A 25750-nucleotide genomic window follows, 5' to 3' on the forward strand; every position below is an offset into this window, starting at 1 on the left:
TAAGATTAAGGGAGGGAGCCTGGGCAGGGATAAGTTTTAAACAGCTTTGATGAAACATAGCCTGATGAAATCTATGTCCTGCAGAGCCAGATAAAATTTAACAGCCGTAAACCAAACAGAATAACACAAGCCCCACATACATTGCATAAGAAGGTAATCATGACCAATCTGTCCCTCCTGGGCTTCCAATCAGTCCAGTTTCTAAGTCCCTGGACAACAGTACACCTCTAAGTCCAGTTAACTAGTAACAAGAGTCATCATCAATATACCCTGCATTTTTTCCTTCCTAAACCTACACAGTGCGATGTAGAACTTAGTTCTACATCTGACTGTATTCTAAACCTTCCTTATAACCCAGGCAAATGAGAAACAGAATTGTCTCATTACTCTTGATTTCCCATTTTAGTGTCCTAGCAGTTCCTCGGGGTCAGGAATTCTTGGAAAATGTAATCATTTCTGCGGCAGCTGAGACCCCACCCCTCTTGGAGCCAATTTAGTTTTAATTTGCTCTTTAAAATAGAGATGACTAATTCTTGGACATAGAATGAACTAACTTGGAGATTTCTAAAGAGAAATAAAGCCTCACTTCCTATTCACTCCGCTTTTTTCCCCCCTCCCTCTTGCCTGAAGGCTAGATTATCTCAATTCTGTAATTTTCGGGTTCTCCAGTTTTCTCTAGAGTCTGTCGTTACACTGCATAGACAAAGTAGAAGACTGGGAACAGGATAAACAGGGTCGATCATCGAACACTTTCATTCCAAATAGGGTAATTTACTTTCCTTTTATAAGGACAACCAGCAAAAAAAAAAAGTGGAAGGATAAGGAATGTGCTTAAAGTATGAAAACGTGGGAAAGGAGACAAATGGACATGTAGGAATCGCAGACCGAGTTCTGCCAAACCGTCTGAAGGGAGGGGAAGGAAATCCCGACGCTCCACAACCCCTCAACTTCGCAACTCCAGCTCTCTCTAAAACAGAGTAATTGCCGGTGCGGCTCTGCATGACGTCATACCATAGGCACTCCAATCCCACGTGGGGGAGCTCCTGGTCCCGCCTCTCCTCTTGAAATGGTACGCCGCTCCTCCCCCTCTTTCTGGCTAATCTCATGCTGCTCTTTAGCCTTTTTTCTCCTTTTCCCGCCATCTCAGACCGCCCATCTTGGCACTCCGGTCCAATCAGGAAGGTACTGCCTCTCCCGAGCCCTTTCCTCTCCCCGAGGCAGGGGGCGGGGTTTCGGTCTTTTGACTCCACCTTCATCTATGCGGCACGGACCAACCCGAACCGTCAGAACGAATGGGCGTGGCTTTAAGTCCCCTCCCCCATTCTGGGGTTTATGGTTTGTAGGCGGGGAATCCGGTCTCAGAACTAGGCAACCTCTAGCTGGTCTCTGGGTCGGGCGGGTCCTCCCAGAGGTGGCAGCATGGACCGCTCTCCTGGAGACCGCCCCAGCCCAGTGGACCAGCCCTACGCTCCCTCCGACCCGCCTGACCAGCCTCCCACTGCTCACGCAAAGCTGGACCAGAGTTCTGGGAACCAACCTGCCGGCCCAGGCGCCGCGGGTGAGGCCTTGGCGGTGCTGACTTCGTTCGGGCGGCGGTTGCTGGTGCTGGTGCCGGTGTACCTGGCCGGGGCAATAGGACTCAGCGTGGGTTTTGTGCTCTTCGGCCTCGCCCTCTACCTGGGCTGGCGCCGGGTCCGCGAGGAGAAAGAACGGAGCCTTCGAGTAGCGCGACAGCTGCTGGATGATGAGGAGCGGCTCACGACGAAAACTCTTTACATGAGCCATCGAGAACTACCTGCCTGGGTGAGCGATCACCCTCAATCCTCAGTGCAGCATAGTCCCCTTCTTGCCCCTTAGTTCTCGGGCTCTCCCTCCCTATCCTTAAAGTCAGCTCCCCATCTTGGGACGATGGGCCCCAGACTTTCCTCTTTGGCCCGTTAGCCTCTTGCCTGCAGGGACGCGCCACTCTTTGGACCGACTATCCACTACCCGCCCCCCCTTCCACACGCCCGGATCCCGATTCTTCCACAGAATCAGGACTTCTTCCTCTACGCTTGGGCAAGAGCAATAACATTTGGGGAGCCCGTCTCAGCCGTGGCTCTTCCTCCAACCAAACCGCTCGAACGCCCCTCCTCGTTTCTGGTGCCACTCACACTGCTCCTGGGCGTCCCTGTTCCCGTTGCCGCTCAGTGGGTTCCCTCCTCTTTCCTGTCCTCCCCAAGACTTTTTTTTTTTTTTAAACCTATTTAAGGCCATAAGGTTCTTCTCCCTTTTCCCGCTCTTATCCCGAGACCCTCCCCGGGAGCATTGCCCAGTCGAGCTCCCGCACCCGGATGGACCCTCCGGCCCTAGCCTTCCAGCCTCAGGCGGCCTGGCCGCAGCGCAGCGGAGGCGGCTGCTGGACAAAGGGCGGGGGTACTGGGGGGAGGGTAGTGTGACTGCTGCAGTGCCCGCTGCCCGCACTCCACCGCCCCTGGCCGGCCCCACCCTTTTCCGGGCTGCGGGCTGCGCCTGCTGGGTTGGGGCCAGGACCCTATTTCTACGCCCCCTCTCCTGTGGTAAGGGCCCCCGATGGCTTCTCAGGCCTTGCAGATGCCGAGCCCGTTACCCGGCCCTTCCCGACCCCCCCCTTCCTGCTCCTCCCAGCAGAGGTGCCTGCCTGGGGGAATCAAAGTTGACACTAGGCAGGGCTTCCCTGGTGGCACAGTGGTTAGGGGTCCGCCTGCCAATGCAGGGGACACGGGTTCGTGCCCCGGTCCGGGAGGATCCCGCATGCCGCGGGGCGGCTGGGCCCGTGAGCCATGGCCGCTGAGCCTGCGCGTCCGGAGCCTGTGCTCCGCAACGGGAGGGGCCGCGGCGGTGAGAGGCCCGCGTACCGAAAAAGTTGACACTAGGCAAACACAGCTATGCTTCCCAGACCCTGGACTGGGGAGGAGAAAGGGGCAGAAATGGTCCCATGGGACTTGTAGCCCAGGCAGCAAGAGTCTCTGTTCTTCCTACTTCTCATCGTGGAAACTAATTTTCCTCCTAAAGCAACTACCCCTCCTCCTCCCCCCCCCCAGTACAAAGCACAGGTGTCCTTCCTTCCCATCAAGGGTCACACCAATTAAAAAGAAAGAAAGAAAACACCAGCCTGGGCCCGTATGCTCTTCTGGCCCCTCCCTAACACTGGAGCCGCATACTGCTTCACCTCTTGGTGTAGAAGCCCCAGTTCGAGGGGCAGAGGGAAGGCTGGTAAAAGGAGCCAGGACTTCTCCAATCCCAGGATTTCCTCCTCAAACTCTGATTTGTCAGGACCTCCCCCTCCGGAAAGAATGTGCCCTTCTCTCCCCTCCTCCTCCTCTCTGCCCCAGCAGCTGTCATCGTTTCACACCCCTGAGCTATCCGCAAAGCAACTTTGTGTGGCTGACACTGTCAGCTCCCAGGGCCCCAAACCCCCGGAGGAATGAATCCTCAGGACATCCCGGCCCCTCCCCCAACCCCTGGGTGTGAGGAGGCCCTGTCACACTTAGCTTTCCTTAGTGAGCATCCACCTGGCATCTTAGTAGGAAACTACGGGCAGAGGATAGTGCTCCTCACTATCTCCACGTTCTCCACCTCCAGGTCAGCTTCCCAGATGTGGAGAAAGCTGAGTGGCTAAATAAGGTGAGGGTTGCTTGTCTTGGGTTTTGTTTTTCCTGAGGGGGAGTGGGGTTCGCTCTCTTGTCAGACCCTGCCACGCTTCAAATCTAGCCTCCCCATGGGGAGGAGTCTGAAGGAACTTGCCTTTAGAGGGAAGGCAGTGCTCTCCTATGACAAGCTCCCTTTCCTCCCAGATTGTGGCCCAGGTCTGGCCCTTCCTGGGCCAGTATATGGAGAAGCTTTTGGCCGAAACTGTGGCCCCAGCTGTTCGAGGATCTAACCCCCACCTGCAAACATTTACATTTACACGAGTGGAATTGGGTGAAAAGGTACGTGTGTAGGAGGGAAAGTAACGACAGGGAAGAGATGGAGCAGGGGAGATGGGTGGCCCAAAGGGGCCTTTCCCTCCCCTCTCAAGCATTCATCTCTGCAGCCACTGCGCATCGTAGGAGTCAGGGTTCACCCTGGTCAGAGGAAAGAACAGATCCTGCTGGACCTGAACATCAGGTAATGCCACTCACCACTCTTCCCGATTCCCTTTCCTGGTCACTCTGACTACTTCACTCCCCTTACCCACTCCAGCCTAGTACTAACCCTCTGTTCTCTTCCTCACCAACTCCCAGCTACGTAGGTGATGTACAGATCGATGTGGAAGTGAAGAAATATTTCTGTAAAGCAGGAGTCAAGGGCATGCAGGTGGGGCAGTTGTCAGGGGCCTCCATAAGAAGCCTTTGCCCTAAGTTTCATTAGATATGGGGAAGTGGGAGGTTGGGAAAACCAAGGCTGGGGAGGTCTGGGAGGGAAAGAAGGCCGTTTCTGAGGAAAGGCTTTGTTCGTTCGTCTCTTCCTGCCCCAGCTGCAGGGTGTCTTACGGGTGATTCTTGAACCACTCATTGGGAACCTTCCTATCGTGGGGGCTGTGTCGATGTTCTTTATCCGACGCCCGGTAAGGAAAAACGTTGAGGAGGGGTAGGGAAGCGGGGGAAGCAGAGAGGACTGGAAGCTATGGGGAATGGGGGAGGGAACTGACAAGTAGGCTAAGGGTCTGGCAACTGTTGGATGGGTGTGACCATGCCACCATATGCTCTGTCCCGATCCCCCTGCTCTTTGCTTCCAGACCCTAGATATCAACTGGACAGGGATGACCAACCTGCTGGATATCCCAGGACTCAGGTATGAAGGATTTATCGAGCACCTGCTAAGTGTTCCAGCCCTGGTTTGGGGGTTTAAGGGATACAGAGCAGTAAAAGATGCAGCTGATGCCCTCCAAGAGCCTTGACCGTAGTTTGGGAGATCAGACAAATACCCCTGAAAAGTTTCATACTGTGATTTTTCTTCTGTGGGGGGACTGTGCATTTTGGTAGAGAATGAAGTGGGCTACAGACTCCTCAGCCAGGGCAAAGGGCAAAAGAAGAGCTGCGATGGCAGTGAGGAGGGGACAGAGTAGTAGGTGGGAAATCAGGGTAGAAGAGAAGCAAAAAGGTATTTTCAAGAAAGGACTTCCCTCTAGCTTTAGGTCTCTCTTGGTTGTGGGAAACATAGTTGGCGGTGGGGAAATGTTGACACTCACACTCACCTCCTTTTCCAATCCCCCATTCAGCTCCCTCTCTGACACCATGATCATGGATTCCATCGCTGCCTTTCTTGTGTTGCCCAACCGATTATTGGTGCCCCTTGTGCCTGACCTTCAAGATGCGGCCCAGTTGCGTTCCCCTCTTCCCAGGGTATGGTCTCTCCCCTATTAGATAGATCCTTCTCTCGGGAACCCTGTGGTGGGTCTTTAATTTCCCACAATATGATTCCTACCCTCAGGGCATTATTCGGATTCACCTGCTAGCCGCTCGAGGGCTGAGCTCCAAGGACAAATACGTAAAGGGCCTGATTGAGGGCAAGTCAGACCCCTACGCACTTGTGCGAGTGGGCACCCAGACATTCTGCAGTCGTGTCATTGATGAGGAACTCAACCCCCAGTGGGGAGAGACTTATGAGGTGGGAGAGCCAACAAGTGGGGCTGTGTCAGATGGGGAGGCTCCAGGAGATTTTGAGAGAATATGCTGATTGGATGGTCTTCACACCTGCGGACCCTTATCCCTCTGTGTTCTTCAGGTTATGGTACATGAGGTCCCAGGACAGGAAATTGAGGTGGAAGTGTTTGACAAGGATCCAGACAAAGATGACTTTCTGGGCAGGTGAGACTCTGCCTGTGTTAGGATTCTAAATCCCCAGGGCCACCAAGGTCTCAGAGGTAATTATAATCCTTTTCCAGGCCTGGGAATCATATTATCATTTTCCTTCCCAGGCTTCCCACCCCTCATCCCCACCACACACACATGCATATATATTTCCGGAGGGTTGAGAAGGGAGTCTGAGATGTGCCAGTTATTTCTGTGTGGATGAGAAGGGGGCCAATGAATGACATGTTGCTAATTGTAACACTCCCCTCTTTTCCCTTTCACTGCCATCATCACTACCACCACCCCCCAGAATGAAGCTGGATGTAGGGAAAGTATTGCAGGCTGGAGTAATGGATGAAGTAAGTTGAGAGAAGAGGAAGGTGGAGGGTGCTGTCCCCCATTGTGTAGACGGTGGTTGCTACATTGGTGGGGAAGAGATTGGGTGTGTATGATCTCTACTATACCTCACTTCTACCTCTCCCTCCAGTGGTTCCCTCTACAAAGTGGGCAAGGCCAAGTTCACTTAAGGCTAGAATGGCTTTCACTTTTGCCAGATGCAGAAAAACTGGAGCAGGTAACTAACACTGGAAACAGGAAGCTAGCAGGGGAGAAATACATAGCTAGAAGTATGGGGGGCCTGGAGGGATGAAGGTCTGACTACTACCACCCCACACCAGGTTCTACAGTGGAACCGAGGAGTCTCCTCCCAACCGGAGCCCCCATCAGCTGCCATCTTAGTTATCTATCTGGATCGGGCCCAGGATCTTCCTGTGAGTGTGGCTTCTGAGGGCCGGTGAACAGGAAGCCATGGGTGCAGCATTCCCACACTCTCCCTTCCCCTGGCCTGCTCTGCTTCAGTAGCAACAACATGTAACGCAAGGGTTCCAAAGAGGGGGTCCAGGAGTACGATTTTTTTTTTTTTTTTTTTTGGCTGCGTTGGGTCTCGTTGCTGTGTGCGGCCTTTCTCTAGTTACAGCGAGCGGGGGCTGCTCTTCATTGCAGTGTGCGGGCTTCTCATTGTCGTGGCTTCTCTTGTTGTGGAGCGTGGGCTTTAGGCGCACGGGCTTCAGTAGCTGTGGCACATGGGCTTCAGTAGTTGTGGCTCGCGGGCTCTAGAGCACAGGCTCAGTAGTTGTGGCGCATGGGCTTAGTTGCTCCGCAGCATGTGGGATCTTCCCGGACCAGGGCTTGAACCCGTGTCCCCTGCATTGGCAAGTGGATTCTTAACCACTGCACCACCAGGGAAGTCCCGTGAGTTATATTTTTAAATTATCTATTTAATCGATGTTTTCTAACTATTTGTATAAAGTTGTTCATAATATTCTCTTATAATCTTTATTTATTTATTTTATTTATTTATTTTTGGCTGCATTGGGTCTTTGTTGCTGTGTGCAAGCTTTGTCTAGCTGCAGCGAGCAGGGGCTACTCTTCATTGCGCTGCATGGGCTTCTCACTGCGGTGGCTTCTCTTGTTGCGGAGCACAAGCTCTAGGTGCACAGGCTCAGTAGTTGTGGCTCGCGGGCTCTAGAGCGCAAGCTCAGTAGTTGCGGTGCATGGGCTTAGTTGCTCTGCAGCATGTGGGATCTTCCCGCCAACAGGGCTCGAACCCGTGTGCCCTGCATTGGCAGGCGGATTCTTAACCACTGTGCCATCAGGGAAGCACCAGGGGAAGGATTCTGATGACAGCTGTCCTTCCTTCACTGAAACAAAAACAAAAACAACCAAGATAGTGACTTCTGAATTCTACCCCCCCACAGCTGAAGAAGGGGAACAAGGAGCCCAACCCCATGGTACAGCTGTCAATTCAGGATGTGACCCAGGAGAGCAAGGTGAGGGCCAGGACAAGGATATCATTGTGCCAGGTGTCATGTGTGTGTGGGGACAGGAGGAGGGAGGACTGTTCTTGGGATGAAGTGTTCCCTTTAGGATGCCTGTAAGAGGAAGGGTTTTCTGGAGAAACAGGACTGGGACTGTGGCATGTACCTTGATCACATCCTGCACATCTCCAGGCTGTCTATAATACCAACTGCCCGGTGTGGGAGGAGGCCTTCCGGTTCTTCCTGCAAGACCCTCGAAGCCAGGAGCTCGATGTGCAGGTGAGAGAATCACCTATCAGTCCCTCCTCGATACCCTATTCTGTCTTCTCAGATCTGCACCATTTCTTCTCTCCATCTTCTCCTTTGATCTCTATTTTCTCTTCTTGTTTTTTTTTTTCGGCTGTGCCGTGTGGCTTTCGGGATCTTAGTTCCCTGATCAGGGATGGAACCCAGGCCCTTGGCAGTGAGATCACGGAGTCCTAACCACTAGGCCACCAGGGAATTCCATGATCTCTATTTTCAGTCCACCTACCTAGACTCTCCACCTCTTCTACTCTCCACGGTTCCCCACCCGTCTCTCTAGAATCATTTTTATAACTGAGAATTGTGCACTTAAAATGAGTGATTTTTGTGGTATGTAAATTATGCCTCAAAAAAACTATTTTTTAAAAGAAGAGAAGGGGACTTCCCTGGTGGTCCAGTGGTTGAGACTGCGCTCCCAGTGCAGGGGGCACAGGTTCAATCCCTGGTCGGGGAACTAAGATCCCATATGCTATGCGGCACAGCCAAAAGCTAAACAAAAACCCTGTTAAAAGAAGAGAGGAACATACTGAGCACCAGCTAGACACCTAGCACTTTTTTTTTTCTGGTTTATTTTCATTTGATTTTAATTTTTTTTTTTAATTTTTAATTTGACATTGGAGTATAGGGTTAGCACAACATTGTGTTAGTTTCAGATGTACATCAAAGTGATTTAGTTTTACGTATTCATATACCTATTTTTTTTTCAGATTCTCTTCCCAGATAGGCCATTACAGAGGACTGAGTAGAGCTCCCTGTGCTCTACAGCAGGTCCTTGTTGATTATTTGTTTTACATAGAGTAGTGTGCATATGCCAGGCCCAGCCTCCCAGACGTCTAGCACTTTTAAGGTCATAGAAAAATCACAAAATACAGTATCTGCCCTCACGAAGCTTACTGGCTAGTTTCAGAGAGGAGACAAACATATATAGCCATCTAAGAATGATTCAACATTAATCATTGGGAGTAAAATACCCATAGTATAGTGCTTAGGATGGCCAGAGAAAGGTACAGAGGCTGGAGTAACTAGAGAGTCTTTGTGAAGGAAGTAGGATTTTCAGAGGGTCTTAAAGTATCAGTAGGATTTAAATAGGCAGAGAAGAGCAGAATGAGAACTTTCCAGGTAATGAGACCAGAAAGAGCAAAGGAGGAAGGGACTGTAGAGTAGGCAGAGGACTGTAAAAGGATGGCCTGGAGTGGAGCAAAAGGTTTGATTGGCACAGAGAGAATGAAGCTGCAGCTGTGTCATCATTTCCGCAGTCTACCTCCCTTTTCCCTAATCCCTCACTCCATCCCCTCCTCCTGTGCCTATAGGTGAAGGATGACTCCAGGGCCCTGACTTTAGGGGCGTTGACCCTGCCTCTGGCTCGCCTGCTGACTGCCCCTGAACTCACCCTGGACCAGTGGTTCCAGCTCAGCAGCTCTGGCCCAAACTCCCGGCTGTACATGAAACTGGTTATGAGGGTATGGAGGTAGAGGGGAAGGGCCTCGTGGATTCCTGGTGGTATTAAGAGTGAGGAAAGGGGATCCTCTACGATGAAATGAGCTAGTGTATCTGAAAGCATCTAGCAGACGCACAAAAAATGTTTGTTGATCTAACTGGGGGAAGACATGGTGTCTGAGTAGGGTGAGTGTGGAGTGAACCCCCCAGAGATAAGCACAGCCAAGGCAGGGACCTAGTTTCCCTGTCAGAGCCCCTGCTCTGCCCCGCCCGCCCCCCAGCCCCCGCATACCTTGCCTGCTGGTGGCTAAATGCACTGCTTTGATTTGACAATCACACTACCCTTCCCAGCTCTTGTACTTGGATTCATCAGAAGTGCGCTTCCCTGCTGTGCCTGGTACTCCTGGAGCTTGGGACCTGGACGACGAGAGCCCCCAGACAGGCAGCAGTGTGGATGCCCCACCTCGACCCAGTCACACTACTCCTGACAGTAACTTTGGGATGGAGGTAAGTCTATATCTGGAAAGTACTGGAGTCTGTTTGCGCACCCTACGTGCGCAAAGCCTGTTTCAGGGTTGGGTCTGACAGTATTCTCTCTCTGACCGCCACCTGGTGCCCCATCTGTCCCTTTTACAGAATGTGCTTCGGATTCATGTATTAGAGGCCCAGGACCTGATTGCCAAAGACCGTTTCTTGGGGGGATTAGTGAAGGGGAAGTCAGACCCCTATGTCAAACTAAAGCTGGGAGGACGAAGCTTCCGGAGCCGTGTTGTTCGGGAAGATCTCAATCCCCGTTGGAACGAGGTCTTTGAGGTCAGAATTGAGGGCTAAGACTCTTCCCAGTCTTGCCTCATTCCTCCCCCAGCTCTGAGAGTGGTCCAAAAAACTTCTGGGGTTCAGTTGATTGGGGGAGGTGTCCAGTCATTCTGAGAAGAAAAGGAAAGGATCCCACTATTTTCTCCCACTAGGTGATCGTCACATCAATTCCAGGCCAAGAGCTAGAGGTTGAAGTTTTTGACAAGGACCTGGACAAGGATGACTTTCTGGGCAGGTGAGGCGGTGGGGGGGCGTCCAGCGGGGAAGATGGGCTGGGCCTCTGTAGACCTTGGAGACAAAAGACTTGGCTCTTGACCATAGACCTTAATTTTAATCTTTCTCCTCTACAGGTGTAAAGTGAGTCTCACCACAGTCCTAAACAATGGCTTCCTTGATGAGGTGAGCATGGAATTAGAATCAGCAGTCTGTCCTGATCTTCATGCATGATTCATTCTCATAGTCCCTGTCCCCACACCCCCAAGTCTTAACCCTGCCCACTTCCACAGTGGCTGACCCTGGAGGATGTCCCATCTGGCCGTCTACACTTGTGTCTGGAGCGTCTGACCCCCCGTCCCACTGCTGCTGAGTTAGAGGAGGTAAGGAAAGATGCTGGAGGAAGGAAGGGACCCAAGAGGGACCCAAGATGGGTCAAGGTAAACTCTTCTATGAGCTTTTAAGGCATATGCCAGGCCCCAGAGTGTCAGTTACCACTCCCCAGCTCCCATGTGTCCTTCCCCAGGTGCTGCAGGTGAACAGTTTGATCCAGACTCAGAAGAGTGCAGAACTGGCGGCAGCCCTGCTCTCCGTCTACCTGGAGCGGGCTGAGGACCTGCCGGTGAGATATGCTCCCCATGCCCCATAGCTCCCTGGCCCTTCTTCTACATCCCTCAGGTTTGGATGCTCCTAGTGTATTTGGAATAGTAAATTCCAAATTCCTCTCTCCCAGGGTGGTGCTGGGGTGGGAAGAATTTTCTGTTCAAGGCCAGGAGGGTGAGGGCTGTCAAGTGGGGACATGGGGACATGGGCCACTGGCTGTGGATGTAATTTATGAGGGGAGGGGGGAATCTGCCTAACTGGTCCAAATTTAAGACTAACATTCTCTTTCCAGCTCCGAAAAGGTACCAAGCCTCCCAGCCCTTATGCTACTATTGCCGTGGGAGATACTTCTCATAAAACTAAGGTATTAGGAAATGCTGCAGGACTAAGAATGGGAGGGATGAGAGGCATAGAGGAGAAAATGTCAACACTGATCATACCCCTCATCTCCACCAGACTGTTTCCCAAACGTCAGCCCCTGTCTGGGATGAGAGTGCCTCCTTTCTCATCAGGAAACCAAACTCTGAGAGCCTGGAGTTGCAGGTACCATAAATTCATTCTACAAACATTTTGCAGATTGCTGTCACAGGCCAGGCACTGAACCAGGCACAGGGCATTCAGAGATAAAAGATGTTCTTATCTTTTTGGAGCTCACACTCTTCTTTTAGGAGAAAAATAACCAGAGAATACTTCCTGACTGATAACTGCTGAGGTAAAGGCAGTGTAGGGAAAAAAGGAGGGGTTCTAACTCAGACAAGGGAAAAGGTGAGGTAAGAAAGATAGTAAGAAAGGCGTCCTTAGCTTAAGGGTAAATAGGCCCTGACCAAGAAAAGAAGGACAGGAAAACTCTTAAGGCTGAGAAGGGAATGGAGGAGAAAGAAGGCAAATTATACATTATAGAGGCAGGAAAGAGCAAGATCACAAAAAAATTATGCTAAGAATTTGGATTTTATCCTAAAGGCATAGGGAAACATTTGAAGGAATGAGAGGTGGCATCCAGATTTGCATCTTAGGAAGATGGTGTCGACATCAGGACATCAGGGTAAAATAATGAACTGAAGGAAGGCAGCGCTGGAGGCGGGTAGGTCACTTAAGAGACTGTTAGAGTAACTGAAGCGAGAACTGACAAAGGCCAGATAGCGTTTGGCGGTTATTTTGACATGGAGGGGGAAGAGGAACAAAGAACACCTAGGTGTTAACTCCTGGGGTTTTAGTGTGGATGGACAGATAAAGGTGCCATCGCCAACACGGGGAATGCACCGAGCAGGAGTTTTTGAAATTGAGATGTCTGAGGGCTGTCCAAGGGGAGACAGCCATCTGGAAGGTAGATCTGTGGCCCACTGTGGTGTTCCTCCCTCTCCCTCTGGTTTGAGCATCATGAGCAAGCAACAGGTAGCAGCTGTAGTCACAAGCGTGAGTGAGATCTCTCAGGGCGTGTGTAGAGTGAAAAGAAGACAAAGGTTGGACATGCTGGGCGCTGCAACAGAAGGGCAGATGGAGGAAGAAGAGCACTGAAGTGTGGCCAGGGTGGTGGGACGCTCCCCAGGAGAGAGTGGGTTCCAGAAGCCAAAAGAAGAGTATTTCAAAAGACAGGAAGTGGTCAAATGTTACTGAGAGGTAAAATTAGGTGACTGAAAACTATTCACTGACTTTTAAAACTGGGAGGTCACTGATGACTGGAGCAACTTCAGTGGCTGGAATGGAGTAGAAGCTAGATTTCAGTGGGTCGAAGGGTGACCGAAAAGTGAAGAGGTATGGGAGGTGGGGAGAGGATGGGGGAAGGTAATATAGGAGTGCTGACTTTCTCTATATGGAGTAAGTCAAATACCTTCCAAAGCTGATAGAACAGTAAGTAGAGAATTACATGAATAGAAACCAACAGAATGTCAAATAATGCGACTATTAACAACACTGGCAGAGGTAGAGAAGAGATGTAAATAAGCTCAATTTGTCATCTTGAATAGCAGGGAATCAGTAGATATTAAAGTTGGCAAATTATGAAATAGAGATATAGACATATTAGTTAGAATTATGCCAGAACAAAGAAAATAGGAAGGGCTTATTACATTTGGAGTATGGACATGAGGATAGGATGGGCAGGAAACAATTTAATTCTATTTTTACTATTCTTTTTTCTACCCTATGCAGGTATTACTGGGATAATTTGTGAAAGCTTAGGAAGTAAAGATAGTACAGCCTACTCTGGTTAAAAAAGAAAGGGAAGCAGGGAAGTGGGACCAGCAGCAACTATTACCACAGCTCCCCTGCCCTTCACGAAGGGGAGTCTCTCCAAAACCACTCAAGTGTCCAAGCATTTGGACCTGGAATGCCAGGATTAAATCACTTCTCTCTTTTTTTTTGCCTCTGACCTCGCTCTGCGGCTTGCGGGTTCCCCTACGAGGGATCAAACCCGGGCCCTGGCGGTGAAAGCGCCAAGTCCTAACCACTGGATCGCCAGGGAACTACCTAAATCACTTCTCTCTTGACGGCAGTCCTGTTGCTCCACAGGTTCAGGGTGAGGGGACTGGCGCATTGGGCTCGTTATCCCTGCCCCTCTCTGAGCTCCTCGTGGCTGACCGGCTCTGCTTGGACCACTGGTTTATGCTCAGCAATGGTCCAGGGCAGGTGCTACTGAGAGCACAGCTCAGGGTGAGTGCCAGGAGACAGTGGGCAAGGGGAGGGAGGGCGGGAGCAGAGGGCCGTGTCCTTCTAGCCCGGGAGCGGAAGGACTCCGCGTGCTGCTTTCTTGTTTACCTAGATCCTGGTGTCCCAGCACTCGGGGGTGGAAGCTTACAGCCACAGCTACAGCCACAGCTCCTCATCTCTAAGCGAAGAACCGGAGCTCTGGGGAGGTCTCCCTCACATCACTTCCTCAGCCCCAGAGCTCCGGCAGCGCCTAACACACAGTGACAGGTAAAGCGCTGGGTCGGAAAGGTGGGACTCAGTCAAGGATACAAAGGATAAGCTACAGACTCCCGAGGCACTACCTCCTCCCAACGCTATCTCCATCTCTCCACAGTCCCCTTGAGGCTCCAGCCGGGCCTCTAGGCCAGGTGAAACTCACTGTTTGGTACTACAGTGAAGAACGAAAGCTGATCAGCATCGTTCACAGCTGCCGGTGAGACTCCATCCCTCACATCCTCCAGGTTCTCCCCGTCCCTCCCCTCAGGTTGCCTCATCACCTCCTTCCTCCTGTCACAGGGCCCTTCGACAAAATGGACGGGATCCCCCCGACCCCTACGTGTCACTGTTGCTACTGCCAGACAAGAACCGGGGTACCAAGAGGAAGAGCTCACAGAAGAAGAGGACCCTAAATCCTGAATTCGATGAACGGTCAGTCAGTGAGCATTCAAGTGAAGAGATGGCAGGCTCGGGAAGGGCCCCTTCCCCTAACCCCAGTCCCTCCTCAGGTTTGAGTGGGAATTGCCCATGGATGAGGCCCTTCGGCGAAAGCTGAATGTCTCTGTGAAGTCTAGTTCCTCCTTCATGTCAAGAGAGCGTGAGCTGCTGGGGAAGGTAAGAAGAGGGCAAAGGTGGACCAGGCAAAGGTGAGAGAAGTTGCTGGTGGAAAGGCTTGTAGTCCCTATTAGGGAGTAAGCACCCTGGTGACATTACTTTACAGATGTACTTTATAGTACTTTACTACCCAATTACCTCTGCACTGGTTTGGGACCAAAGTGTGTCAGGGTAGGATGTGGTCTTTGGAAACATCAAAAGTAACATCTCACCCCTATTATCCCCCAACACAGGTGCAGTTGGACCTCACTGAGATAGACCTTTCCCAGGGTGCAGCCCAGTGGTGAGTGTCTGATGAGCTGGGGATGGGCTTGGATGCTTAAGTAGGAAAAATCCCAATCATAGGAGGGAAAAAGGATGTAACCCAAGCTGAGAACCACTGATCCTCGGAAGTATAAGAGCCCTCAGATCTTGTCTCATTTATAAGAGGACACAGAAGTCATCTTTCTACCTGAGCCCTCTCTGCTTGTTCCCACAGGTATGACCTCATGGATGACAAGGACAAGGGCAGCTCCTAGGAGCCAGAGATTACCAGCCTGACTGCTCTGTCTCCTTGCCTCGCCTCTCGCTGCATCACCGCCTCAATGTGATGAGCCTAAAGGTTGGGGCCCGGGGGCAGAGCCTGCACCCCTCAGCCCTCTCACCTCCCAGGCCCATGCTAGGGCCTTTGCGTGACCAAAGAGGAGGACCGTATGTTACCCTTTACTGCACGGCCTTCATCCTTCTGGGCTCCTGGGGCAGGGACATGAGCTGGCTATCTCCTGCTCCGCCTGCACATTCTCCTTTCCGCCCAGCTCCTCAGGGCCTTCTGTGTCTGTGCCTGGCCACTGGCAGTGGCATTAGCTCATGCCAAATACAGCTTTTTGAAAGACCTTTTTTCTCCTTCTTCTCAAACAGCAGTCAGGGAGGGTGGAAAGGCTAACCTCTCCAGCTGAGAGCCTCTTGGACTACTGCATGCAGCAAATGTACAGCCACCCAAACCCCATGTCCAGGTCTATACCCACTTTCCTCAAGCCTGTCCTGAAAATTACACCTGCTGTGTTGACTAGGGCCAGCCAGTCTCTTGAATCACTCCGGGAACAGTAGATTCCATCAAAGCCTTCAGGTAGCCAATACCAGTCTTGGTGTGGGGCCTCTAGCTGGTGCTGTACAGGGGGCTTTGGAGGACCCAGGACAGCAGAGCCAATTTTTTGTCCAGGTGCCTAGGCTGTTAACTCACTGACTAGAAATGAATCTCTTAGCTTTGTACCAACTCTGCCAATCCACTGTATCTTACATTAAACGTTATACTCACATAGTCTGTGGCTCTTTTCCTTAAGGGCAGAGAATCCAGCCTACCCATCAGGTGTTTATTCCAAGTGTCAAAAGCCTTTATTCAGTTCACAAATGATGTCCGTTTATATTTTTAACAACTGATTATCAGTTTATTAAAAAAGTTGATTTAAAACATCTGCCATGGTGACTTCAACCTCAACTCCTGGCTCAGTACTGATGGAAGTGATCTTATTAACAATCGCAGAAGCACTGTGCGTGTCACTGAGTCGCTGTGGATCCTCATCTGAAAAATGATCCCAAGTCCTAGAGCCTTCACCACAGGAGTTTTCCTTGTAGTTATTCTCACAGTCTTGGTGGGCATCCGTCCTTTCCCCTTGAGAGTCTTTCCTTTGCGCCTCTGATCAAGTCGGCACATACCTTCTCCGAAGACATCCCGCTGTAGCTGCTTAGAGTAATTCTCAGTCAGTGAATCTCCACCTCTGGTTCTCAGAGTCTCTCTTTAAGAGCCAGGCCGTGGTGCAGCTTCCTGACCGACTTGTTCCTCCGTGAGAGCGAACAGTGGTGAGGTAGGCGCAGGTGGACTGGAGCTCCCTGCAGCTGAGACTGCTTCTTAGAGATTGAGTCAAGTTCATTAGTGGTCAGAACCTACTGTGGATGCAATCACCAAGATTGTTGGTAGCGTTGAGAGTGGTCAAGGAACTGTGTGGATTAGCTGCTACTGAGTTTCTGGTGAGATTCATTCCCAGTCACAGTGATGAAGCCTGTTACCGATTATTATCCTCGGGGCTTTCCAGGGAAAGGATTCCTAAACCTGGTGAACTTGGAAGCTCTGTGCCACAGCACAGGGTCACGGAGTATCAGTGGCATGTTCAGCCACATCCAAAAGGGCTTAAGGCCCCACCCAGTGGGCAGCTACATGAGAAGTATTTTATACCCATTCAGAGCTGCTCACCCTGAGCTCAGCTCCTTTCGGGACCCTTCCTGGAATGCAAGCTAGAGAAACTGTGCCCTATCCCTTCTAATTACCACGTGAAGGGAGAGTGAGATGGAGGAAGAGTGAACTACTGAAAACTGAGTCACTGGAATAGGAACTTGGAGATTCCATAACTGCCTCAGGGGAGCTTTATCATCTTCTCTGGAATTTAAGATGCTGTCCACTGGGAGGAGAGGAAAGGCTCAAGGGAAAGAACTAAACTCAGCTTCCAAGGAGTTGTCAAAATCCACCTTATTAGTAAAAGCTGAATTTAAACTCTATGCCATTGGGACTTCCCTGTTGGCACAGTGGTTAAGAATCCACCTGCCAATGCAGGGGACACGGGCTCAATCCCTGGTCCAGGTAGATCCCACATGCTGCAGAGCAAGTAAGCCAGTGCGCCACAACTACTGAGCCTGTGCTCTAGAGCCCGTGAGCCACAACTACTGAGCCCACACGCCACAACTACTGAAGCCTGCGCCCTCTAGGGCCCCTGTGCCACAACCACTGAAGCCCATGTGCCCAGAGCCCATGCTCCATGACAAGAGAAGCCACTACAATGAGAAGCCCGCACACCACAACAAAGAGTAGCCCCAGCTCGCCGCACCTATAGAAAGCCCATGCGCAGCAATGAAGACTCAACACAGCCAAATATATATATATAAATAAATAAAAGAAACTTTATTAAAAAAATAAAAATAAACTCTATGCCATCAACTAACTCAGCTCCTAATTTTTTTTCCCAATAACTCCTTGGTACTCACTGCTGGTTCTTCTGCCATCTCTACTTCCTTCCCATAAACTTAAGAGCCTTGGCTGTGAGCAAGAAGTCTCTGTTGCCCTTCCCCAGACCCAAAAACTGAAGGGGTGAAAACCCCCAAAACACAGGGCAGAGGAACTTATATTTCTAAGGTCTCTCGTTTTATTATTCAATACTGGGCATGTAGCCAAAGGCCTGCTGTTCTAGCTGGCTTCAGAGATCTTGCAATGTGTGATTTTAAGAAGCACTCTTTACCTAGTTCATCACTTCCAAGTAATTACAATTCCAGAAAACTAAAGGACATGGCACAAATTCTTCCATCCCAGAAGGGTCCCTACTCTTTCCCAACCTTTTCAAGTTCAGGATACATATGAGAAGAAGTACTGATCTACGTATTAAATACAAGATGAGACACAATTCAGTACACTGTTGCTCTTACACAAAGATGAAGTAAACTAAGGGTCATTAATCACCGGAATTAAACAAATGCTAATTTGTTATTTCTCAAACAGCTGGTCTTTGACACTGGCACCTCTTCCAGAGAAAGGCAGAGATGATGGCATATGGGTACACTGTCACTGATGTTTACAAATACTGCCCTCTTGGAATGTGGCTTTATTGGCCCAAACAACATGCTGTAGTTAACTGGGTGTGGCAACACATTTGTCTACCCGCCATTTGCCCCTCTTCCCTACATACAGAACCCCAGAGCATTCTTAGTGGCAGTGTGCCAGCCCCAAGGGATTAATCACAATCCTCTTTGCTGGATACTCACTTTCCCAGCCTCCACTGCAACTCAGAGTGGCTCTATGATCCAGCTCCGGTCAATAAGATGTAAGAGGAATACACCTGGGGATGGAGCGTCAACAGAAGAAAGCCCTCATTGCTCCCTTCCTTTCTGCTTGGGTCATTAGTGGGAAGATGTGACACCTGGAGCTGCAACAGCTTTCTTTAAGGCCTGAGGTCACTAACACAAGGAAGAAAAGCTAACATGATAACAGAGATACATATTTTATAAATTAGAGTTATATTATAACCTGCTTTTTTCACTTAACACATAAACATTTTTACACTTCATTAAATATTCCTTGAAAATATAATTTATAATGGTCACAATGTGTACAGTTCCTTAGAATGAACTTAGTTCATGGCATCCTTAGAATGCCCCATAGTTTAACTGATTCTCTATTGTCAGAAATGAAGGTAGTTCTGCTTTGCTATTCACTGTGGGAACACAAAAGTATACACATCTCAAATGATTTCCTTAGGATAAGTATAATTGGTGGGTCAACTTACGTACTTTAATGACTTCTTTTTTTTTTTGGCCACGCCACGTGGCTTGTGGGATCTTAGTTCCCCAACCAGGGATTGAACCCGGGCCCTCAGCACTGAAAGTGCAGAGTCCTAACCATTGGACCACCAGGGAATTCCCTAACAACTTTTATTTTTTTTAATTTTTAAATTTTTATTTATTTTTATTTTTGGCTGCGTTGGGTCTTTGTTGCTGCGCGCGGGCTTTCTCTAGTTGCATCAAGCAGGGGCTACTCTTCGTTGCAGTGGGCAGGCTTCTCATTGCAGTGGCTTCCCTTGTTGCGGAGCACAGGCTCTAGGTGTGTGGGCTTCAGCAGTTGTGGCATGCGGGCTCAGCAGTTGTGGCTCGTGGGCTCTAGACCGCAGGCTCAGTAGTTGTGGCACACGGAAGTCCCCTAACGACTTTTAGTACAGTCTTCCAAACTACATTCTAAGGAAATTATATGAATTCTCTACTCCCACCAGCATTACACAAAAGTGTTTTCCTATATTCTCTTTTGGATATTACAATTTTAAAAATCTTTGCCAAATGATGGGCAAAACTTTGCCTACTTTTACAGATTTTCCTGTCTCTTCCCTCACTATCAGATTACCAATTGTCATTTCTTGGTGAAATTAGTAGGCTTTCTCTCCAGCAGCAGTCCCCCTACCTGTCAATTTTCTAATCTTCGGCAGGAATTCAGAAAACATTTGTGGAGCATTGCACTAGAAAGGTACTACTGAAATGTAAAGGTAAGACTGCCTAAAGAACTAAAAACCAATCTGACACACAAAGCAAAGGCAACAAAAGCAAAAATAAACAAGTGGGACTACATCAAACTAAAAAATTTCTGTATAGCAAAAGAAACAACCTACTGAATGGGAGAAAATATTTGCAAATCACTTATCTGATAAGAGATTGATATCCAAAATATATAAAGAACTCAAACAACTCAAAAGCAAAAAAACACAAATAACCTGTTTAAAAAAATGGACATAAGATCTGAACAGACATTTTTCCAAAGAAGACATACAGATGGCCAATAGGTACATGAAAAGGTGCTCAACATCACTAATCATCGGGGAAATGCAAATCAAAACCACAATGAGATATCACCTCATACCTGTTAGAATGACTGTTATCAAAAAGGCAGGACTTCCCTGGTGGTGCAGTGGTTAAGAAGCCGCCTGCCAATGCAGGGGACATGGGTTCGATCCCTGGTCCGGGAAGATCCCACATGCCGCAGAGCAACTAAGCCTGTGCGCCACAACTACTGAACCTGCGTGCCACAACTACTGAAGCCCACGAGCCTAGAGCCCCTGCTCCACAAGGAGAAGCCACCACAATTAGAAGCCCGCACACCGCCAGGAAGAGTAACCCCTGCTCGCTGCAACTAGAGAAAGCCCGCGTGCAGTAACAAAGACCCAACGCAGCCAAAAAAAACAAAAACAAAAAACAAACAACGATGCCACAACTAAGAGGTGGTGCACCCAAAATAAACAAACAAACAAATATATATTTTACAAAGCTAGAAAGTCATGCCATAACTACTTCTACTTGGCAAACTGCCAAAAGGCAGCCATAAAGGAAAGGAGGAGGAATAAAAAGATCAGATAAACCACATCTTCGAAATCAACTTCTGTGTAAGTGATGAAAGACACTAAAAGGCATCTGTTATGCCCTCACCCAGTCTTGTAACCAACCATATTATACAACCCATTTCTGTTCTTCCAAGCTTTCCCCAACCAGCAAATATCACTTCTGCACTGCCCATAAAGTTAACTTATGCCTCACCTTTCTGACCTCCCGAGGGTTTTCACTCTGACCCACTGCCTGCAGGCCCATGCAAGCCCCAATGTCCAGCAAGGTATGCCGCCAGGGCATTTACTGATTCAGCAAGTGAAGTTGGGCCTGCCTGGGCTGGTTCCCTCCCGACACAGATGAGACCTTTGATGAACATCTGGGGGATGTACAACACAGGGAATATAACCAATATTTATAATAACTATAAATGGAGTATAACCTTTAAAAATTGTGAATCACTGTTGTACACCTGAAACTTCTGTGATATTGTACAACTATACCTCAATTAAAAAAAAAAACAGATCTAAAAAACAAACAACCATCTCCGGAAAAGAGATGTCCAATGCTGGGAAGAGATGTCTTAGTCACGGGCTGGAGAACCCAGTCCTCCACTCCAAGGAGACCTGTGAGGAACCGACAAGGTGGCTGGCGCATACGCGGGGCAGAATGGAGAAATCTCAACTTAGAGACTGGGGCAGGTGACCCGGCTCAATTCCAAAATTTAACACTTACTTCAACTACCAGTTCATTTCAAAAACTGTTCCAAGTCACTGTTCCAAGTCACTGTTCCAAGTCACACGGCAACTCAACAGCTTCTGTTCTCTTTCTACCAAACCGCAAGAGGAAGCTAGAGACCGCACCACTCTGCCCCGGGCAGTAAATGCTTCCTACTACTTGACCTCCATCCGGCCGGCTGCAACTGCAGCCTTTCCCCACGTTCTGCGTTCTCACCAGTGGATTCAGGAAAATATCACCCCCGCCCACACTAAACGCGTAACGCAGGCCTGAGCAAGGGAGATATCCTGGGGGACCGCGCGCGGTTTTAGGGTCAGGGAAGAGGATTGTAAAGTGCTCACTGCCTTTCGGTTCCGGGACAAGAATCACTTCCCAACGATCGTGAGTCACCAACCGCCGCCGCGGGCCGGAAGTCACTGAGCCGGCGTCCGCCCTGCTCTGTAGGGCGGCGTTTCCCGTGAGCCCGCGGGCGCGCGAGGACTACGACTCCCGGCATGCTCAGAGGCCACGGGAATTAACCCTTCAGGGCCCGCGGATGCCCTGCGCCCCGCCTCCGCCCCTTACCTGGACCCCGCAGGGTGAGTTTTGGGGCGCTGGGGAGGGACTCGTTCCTTTATTTAAGGCTTAGGGGTGTGTGTGTGTGTGTGTGTGTGTGTGTGTGTGTGTGTGTGATGTACTCCCGGCTGGAGGAATGATTCTGACTTTCCTAAAATGAGACAATTTGCAGTAATGACATTCAAATGCTTTATTTGCGAGTGGGAGACCCAGCATCAACTCTCTGAATCCCAGGGCCTAAGAGGAATCACTACTATCTTCCTCAGAATGCTATCTAAATCGTCTCCTTCTTTACCCCCAGAACAAAAGTAACCAGCAACCCATCCCCTCTTCCGTACTCCCCCCATCGACTTCCACCCTTCCCCAGCGCCCCCAGCAAGGTTTGTAACCTGGCTACTGAGTCAGGGTTCTATTATCCCTCTGGTTGGGTGTGAGTACTCATGGAGCCCAGGGGACCTCTCGCATCCTTTTGGATTAGAGATTTTAGAAATTAGGCCCTTTGCCTCTCAGAGCTTGCCCTTCCCCCCAGGTGCCACCACGGAGGCCCTGCAGGTTCAGCAGGCACCCTACCTTTGTCTGACTTGAATGACCATAAGCTTGTGGACAAGGTTCCTTCCTTGATCCTTGCCTTCATCCCCACCTCTAAAACAACACTGGGCACAGGGTACAGTGCGGGGTGGGGGGGGTCACACTCTCCTGTTGCTATTCTTTATATTGTGCACAGTTCCAGTTCTGGGCTGGGAGGGAGGTGGTTAGGGACTTGAGGTATTAAGGATTATTAGGCTGTGGGGCCAACTACCCTGCTCCTCATCCATGGTAAGAGGGAAATGGAAGGGCTGCTTGTTTCCTTCTCCTTTCACTACTCCCAGACTCCACTTGAACAATCCCAGTTCGCAAGGCCCCCATCCCTGCCTCAGCCTTCAAGAGTCTAAAGCTGCTAGGAAAAAGGGCTATTCTGAGTCAGGCGGTTGGGGGCCTGAAATGCCTGGATGCCCTTCTTTGCCTCACCCCTGTTTCAGTGTTTGTCACTGGCAAGCATCCTATCCTCACCCTGGAGGTTAACTCCCCCATTCTGGGCAGTCTCTGGCCTCCTCCTCCTCCCCTCCCCCCCAAAGCGGCCATTGTTCTGGTCAGCATTTGGGGCGGGGTGGACAGAAGGGAGAAAACCTTGGGGCAGGAGTCCTGAACTGTAGGAGGCCAGGGGAGTGAGGGCAGGCCGTCATATCTCTCCTCTATCTCACCCTCCCCACAGCCAACTGGCTCCCTGTCCCTGCCCCCGCCCCTTGACATCCCAGACTCCCTGGCTATTTAAACAGAGATGGGTGCCCCCATCAGCACACTGTCCTTTGGCCACCGGACATCATGCCTCCCAAGAAGGATGTTCCCGTGAAGAAACCAGCAGGACCCTCTATCCCCAAGCCTGCTGCCAAGCCAGCAGCAGGGGCCCCTCCAGCCAAGACCAAGGCTGAGCCAGTGCCAGCACCAGTGCCAGCTGTCCTTCCAACCCCTGAGAAAACCCAGGAGCCCCCCATCGATCTCTCCAAAGTGGTGGTGAGTCCCTGGAAAATGAGAAAAGAGTTTGGAGGGGGTGGTACAAGGGTGGGATACAGCCTAGGGAACTAGGGGTATCTAGAAGGTAGGGAATCGGTAAGCACTGGATAACAGTGGCGCTTTCTCTTAGTACCCCATTTGGAAGCATCCAGGCTTATGACTCTGCTGTTGTCTTTGTTGTCACGTGTGTGTATGTACACACCCACACACCCACCTTCTCACCGACCCTCCTGCTGGAGGCAGGGCCTGTAAGATGGGAAACATCTGGGTTCTGAGGACAGTTTCAAGGTGAAGGGAGGGAGCTGCTGCCTGTGCCTGGCTGACTATTCAACACTAAAGGCCACAGCTCTGAACCCCAGGAGGAAAGGCTGAAGAGGACAGACTTGTTAGACAATCACAGCTGGGGGCCAGGGGTAAATTTAGCTTTTGTTCAGCCCCCAGTTATGTGAGGGATGCAGGGCTCAGGGCAGTAGAGGGAGGGGAACAGGTGGCATGGGATTAACCCCGTTCCCTGGAAACCCTCCCCCCAATAATTCCTCCTCTTGGGATTCTCCCAAGGTCTTGAGCTGGGAATGGGACTGAGGTGGCTGGGCTCCCAGCCTGGTCCCTTTGGGCCCCTCCCCAGAAGTGGCTGCCAGTTGGTCGGGAGGAGTGTTGGAGAGGGATTGAATGAGCCCTGTCATCTCTCCTCACCTGCTCTTTTCTTCCACAGATCGAGTTTAACAAGGACCAGCTGGAGGGTGAGGCAAAGCCCCTGAGCCCACTGTCCATCCCAAGTCCCTCTTCAGATCCTCCTTCTATTCCCCTAACTCCATTCCCGACCTTGAAAACTCCCACACTAGTACTCTTTATGTTCCCGGTTCTGCTCAGCTCAAGCACATAGTTTCTGAATCTCCTTTCTCCTGGTGGTGATGGGACCCCTTGTCAACACTGACCCCTCCTTATACTTCAGAGTTCAAGGAGGCCTTCGAGCTGTTTGACCGAGTAGGGGATGGCAAGATCCAGTACAGCCAGTGTGGGGATGTGATGAGGGCCCTGGGCCAGAACCCCACCAACGCCGAGGTGCTCAAGGTCCTGGGGAACCCCAAGAGTGATGGTGAGGGGACCTCTGGGACGATGCGGGTTTTCAGTTTGGTGGTGGAACCGAGGAATGTTGGTAAGGTGACAAAAAATGCTGAGGTGGGTCCCAGGACTTTAGAAACTGTCAGACGCAGGGGCAGAAAAGCATCGTGAATGTTGAAGGGATAAAACCCTTCATGGTGGGTATGGGAGCTGGGTCCTGGGTGACACTACAGTGACCTCTCCTTCACTTCTCTGATTTCCAGAGCTGAAGTCCCGGCGTGTGGACTTTGAGACTTTCCTGCCCATGCTCCAGGCAGTGGCCAAGAGCCGGGACCAAGGCACATACCAGGACTACCTGGAGGGGCTTCGGGTGTTTGACAAAGAGGCGAATGGCAAAGTCATGGGAGCAGAGCTCAGACAAGTCCTCACCACCCTGGGTGAGGCAGGCACCAGAACTCCTGTGGGGCTGAGAGGAGGGGGTGAACTAAGGAGAAGCTTGGCTAAGTAGGCAGAGCCAGGGAGGGATTACTTTCCTGTAGGTCATGGGCAGGAGACTGAGAAGGTCAGAGCCTTGGGGACAATCTGAAGGTCTTACTCCTGTGGAGGCTAAAGTGTGTGGGCTGCAGATGACTCCCAAAGGGCAGAGGAAAGGGGATGAGGTGGGAGATTTGAGTTTCGGTTTTGGAAGAGATGGTCGTACTCTATGATATGGTATGTCTCTTAATCCTCTGGAATTCAGTTTCCTTATCTGTCAAAACTTTCACCGGGTGTAACTGAGGTGAAACGGAAAGCAAGATTCAGGGACACGTTCAAGGCATGCTCATTACAGGGAGAGGATTCTCTTGGGGGACTGTTGCTGTGGGCAAGTCTCCAGGGTGGAAGAAGAGGAGGTACCACTCAGAAGAAAGAGGCCTAGGTTGATGAGGGAGGGAAGGCAGAGGCTAAAACGCCGTGTCTGGGGCTCAGGAGAGAAGATGACTGAAGAGGAGGTGGAGGCAGTTCTGGCAGGACATGAGGACAGCAACGGCTGCATCAACTATGAAGGTGAGGGGCCAGACAAGCAGAAGGGACAGGGGAAGCGGGGAGGCAGGAAGTTCGAGGTATGTGGGTGAGGCACCCTGGGACCCATATTATCTAAAGTCGGGTGGGTCATCATCAGGCCAGCTTCTGCAGCCCCTCTTGCCTCCTCTCTCTGCAGCCTTCCTGAAGCACATCCTAAGCGTCTGAGCTCCACAGGTAGGGCCCTCCCACTTCGCCTTGAGAGGCAAGCCTCCTTCCCTTCCCTCAGCCAGGGTGGAAAAGCAGGGAAGTACGTCTGCATGTCCTGCTGCGCGAGAGCGCCAGGATTTGGCAACTTTCATCTTTTTCCACAGGTGCAGTGGGGTCGGATACTTCCCCCCCTCCCGCCCCCCGCAGGCGAAAGCAAGTTCCTGCCACCAGGAGGCTATTGTTTCAAAATAAAGA

The 25750-nt window shown here is 50.6% G+C and overlaps 2 protein-coding genes and 1 long non-coding RNA gene across 7 annotated transcripts; 2 read left to right on the plus strand and 1 right to left on the minus strand.

The window, feature by feature from the left end:
- Positions 1-14: 14 nt before the first annotated feature.
- On the plus strand, positions 15-15797 carry ESYT1 (extended synaptotagmin 1). Of its 2 annotated transcripts, none has more exons than XM_022571866.3 (31): positions 15-1803; positions 3604-3645; positions 3816-3950; positions 4040-4128; positions 4245-4317; positions 4478-4567; positions 4739-4794; positions 5222-5345; positions 5434-5610; positions 5728-5810; positions 6106-6154; positions 6283-6369; positions 6473-6565; positions 7553-7624; positions 7805-7891; positions 9226-9375; positions 9704-9859; positions 9989-10165; positions 10321-10403; positions 10519-10567; positions 10675-10764; positions 10908-11003; positions 11277-11348; positions 11441-11527; positions 13493-13633; positions 13743-13897; positions 14004-14102; positions 14186-14317; positions 14395-14500; positions 14734-14783; positions 14979-15797. In XM_022571866.3, exons 1-31 carry the CDS (start codon positions 1420-1422, stop codon positions 15016-15018), a joined length of 3324 nt encoding a protein of 1107 aa, XP_022427574.1. In that variant the 5' UTR covers positions 15-1419; the 3' UTR covers positions 15019-15797. The 2 variants fall into 2 exon arrangements, with proteins under 2 accessions (XP_022427574.1, XP_022427577.1); XM_022571869.3 differs by having other exon boundaries at positions 810-1803; positions 4055-4128.
- On the minus strand, positions 7117-21441 carry LOC149748014 (uncharacterized). Of its 2 annotated transcripts, none has more exons than XR_016394958.1 (3): positions 21116-21441; positions 7779-8417; positions 7117-7495 (listed from the first exon to the last, which is right to left on the minus strand). It is a non-coding gene; the product is annotated as an uncharacterized LOC149748014 (long non-coding RNA). The 2 variants fall into 2 exon arrangements; XR_016394959.1 differs by lacking the exon at positions 21116-21441 and adding an exon at positions 18284-21097.
- MYL6B (myosin light chain 6B) lies at positions 20738-25749 on the plus strand. 3 transcript variants are annotated; one of them, XM_022571872.3, is made up of 8 exons: positions 20739-21696; positions 22990-23224; positions 23937-23964; positions 24177-24320; positions 24550-24723; positions 25253-25330; positions 25485-25522; positions 25660-25749. In XM_022571872.3, exons 2-7 carry the CDS (start codon positions 23036-23038, stop codon positions 25511-25513), a joined length of 642 nt encoding a protein of 213 aa, XP_022427580.1. In that variant the 5' UTR covers positions 20739-21696; positions 22990-23035; the 3' UTR covers positions 25514-25522; positions 25660-25749. The 3 variants fall into 3 exon arrangements, with proteins under 3 accessions (XP_089776990.1, XP_089776989.1, XP_022427580.1); XM_089920864.1 differs by lacking the exon at positions 25660-25749 and having other exon boundaries at positions 20738-21696; positions 25485-25635; XM_089920863.1 differs by lacking the exon at positions 25660-25749 and having other exon boundaries at positions 20738-21696; positions 25253-25639.
- Position 25750: the final 1 nt, after the last annotated feature.

Source organism: Delphinapterus leucas, chromosome 11 (assembly GCF_059928025.1).
Source record: "Delphinapterus leucas isolate spDelLeu-1000000601 "Yukka" chromosome 11, BTC_Dleu_Yukka2, whole genome shotgun sequence".
Lineage (NCBI taxonomy): Eukaryota > Metazoa > Chordata > Mammalia > Artiodactyla > Monodontidae > Delphinapterus > Delphinapterus leucas.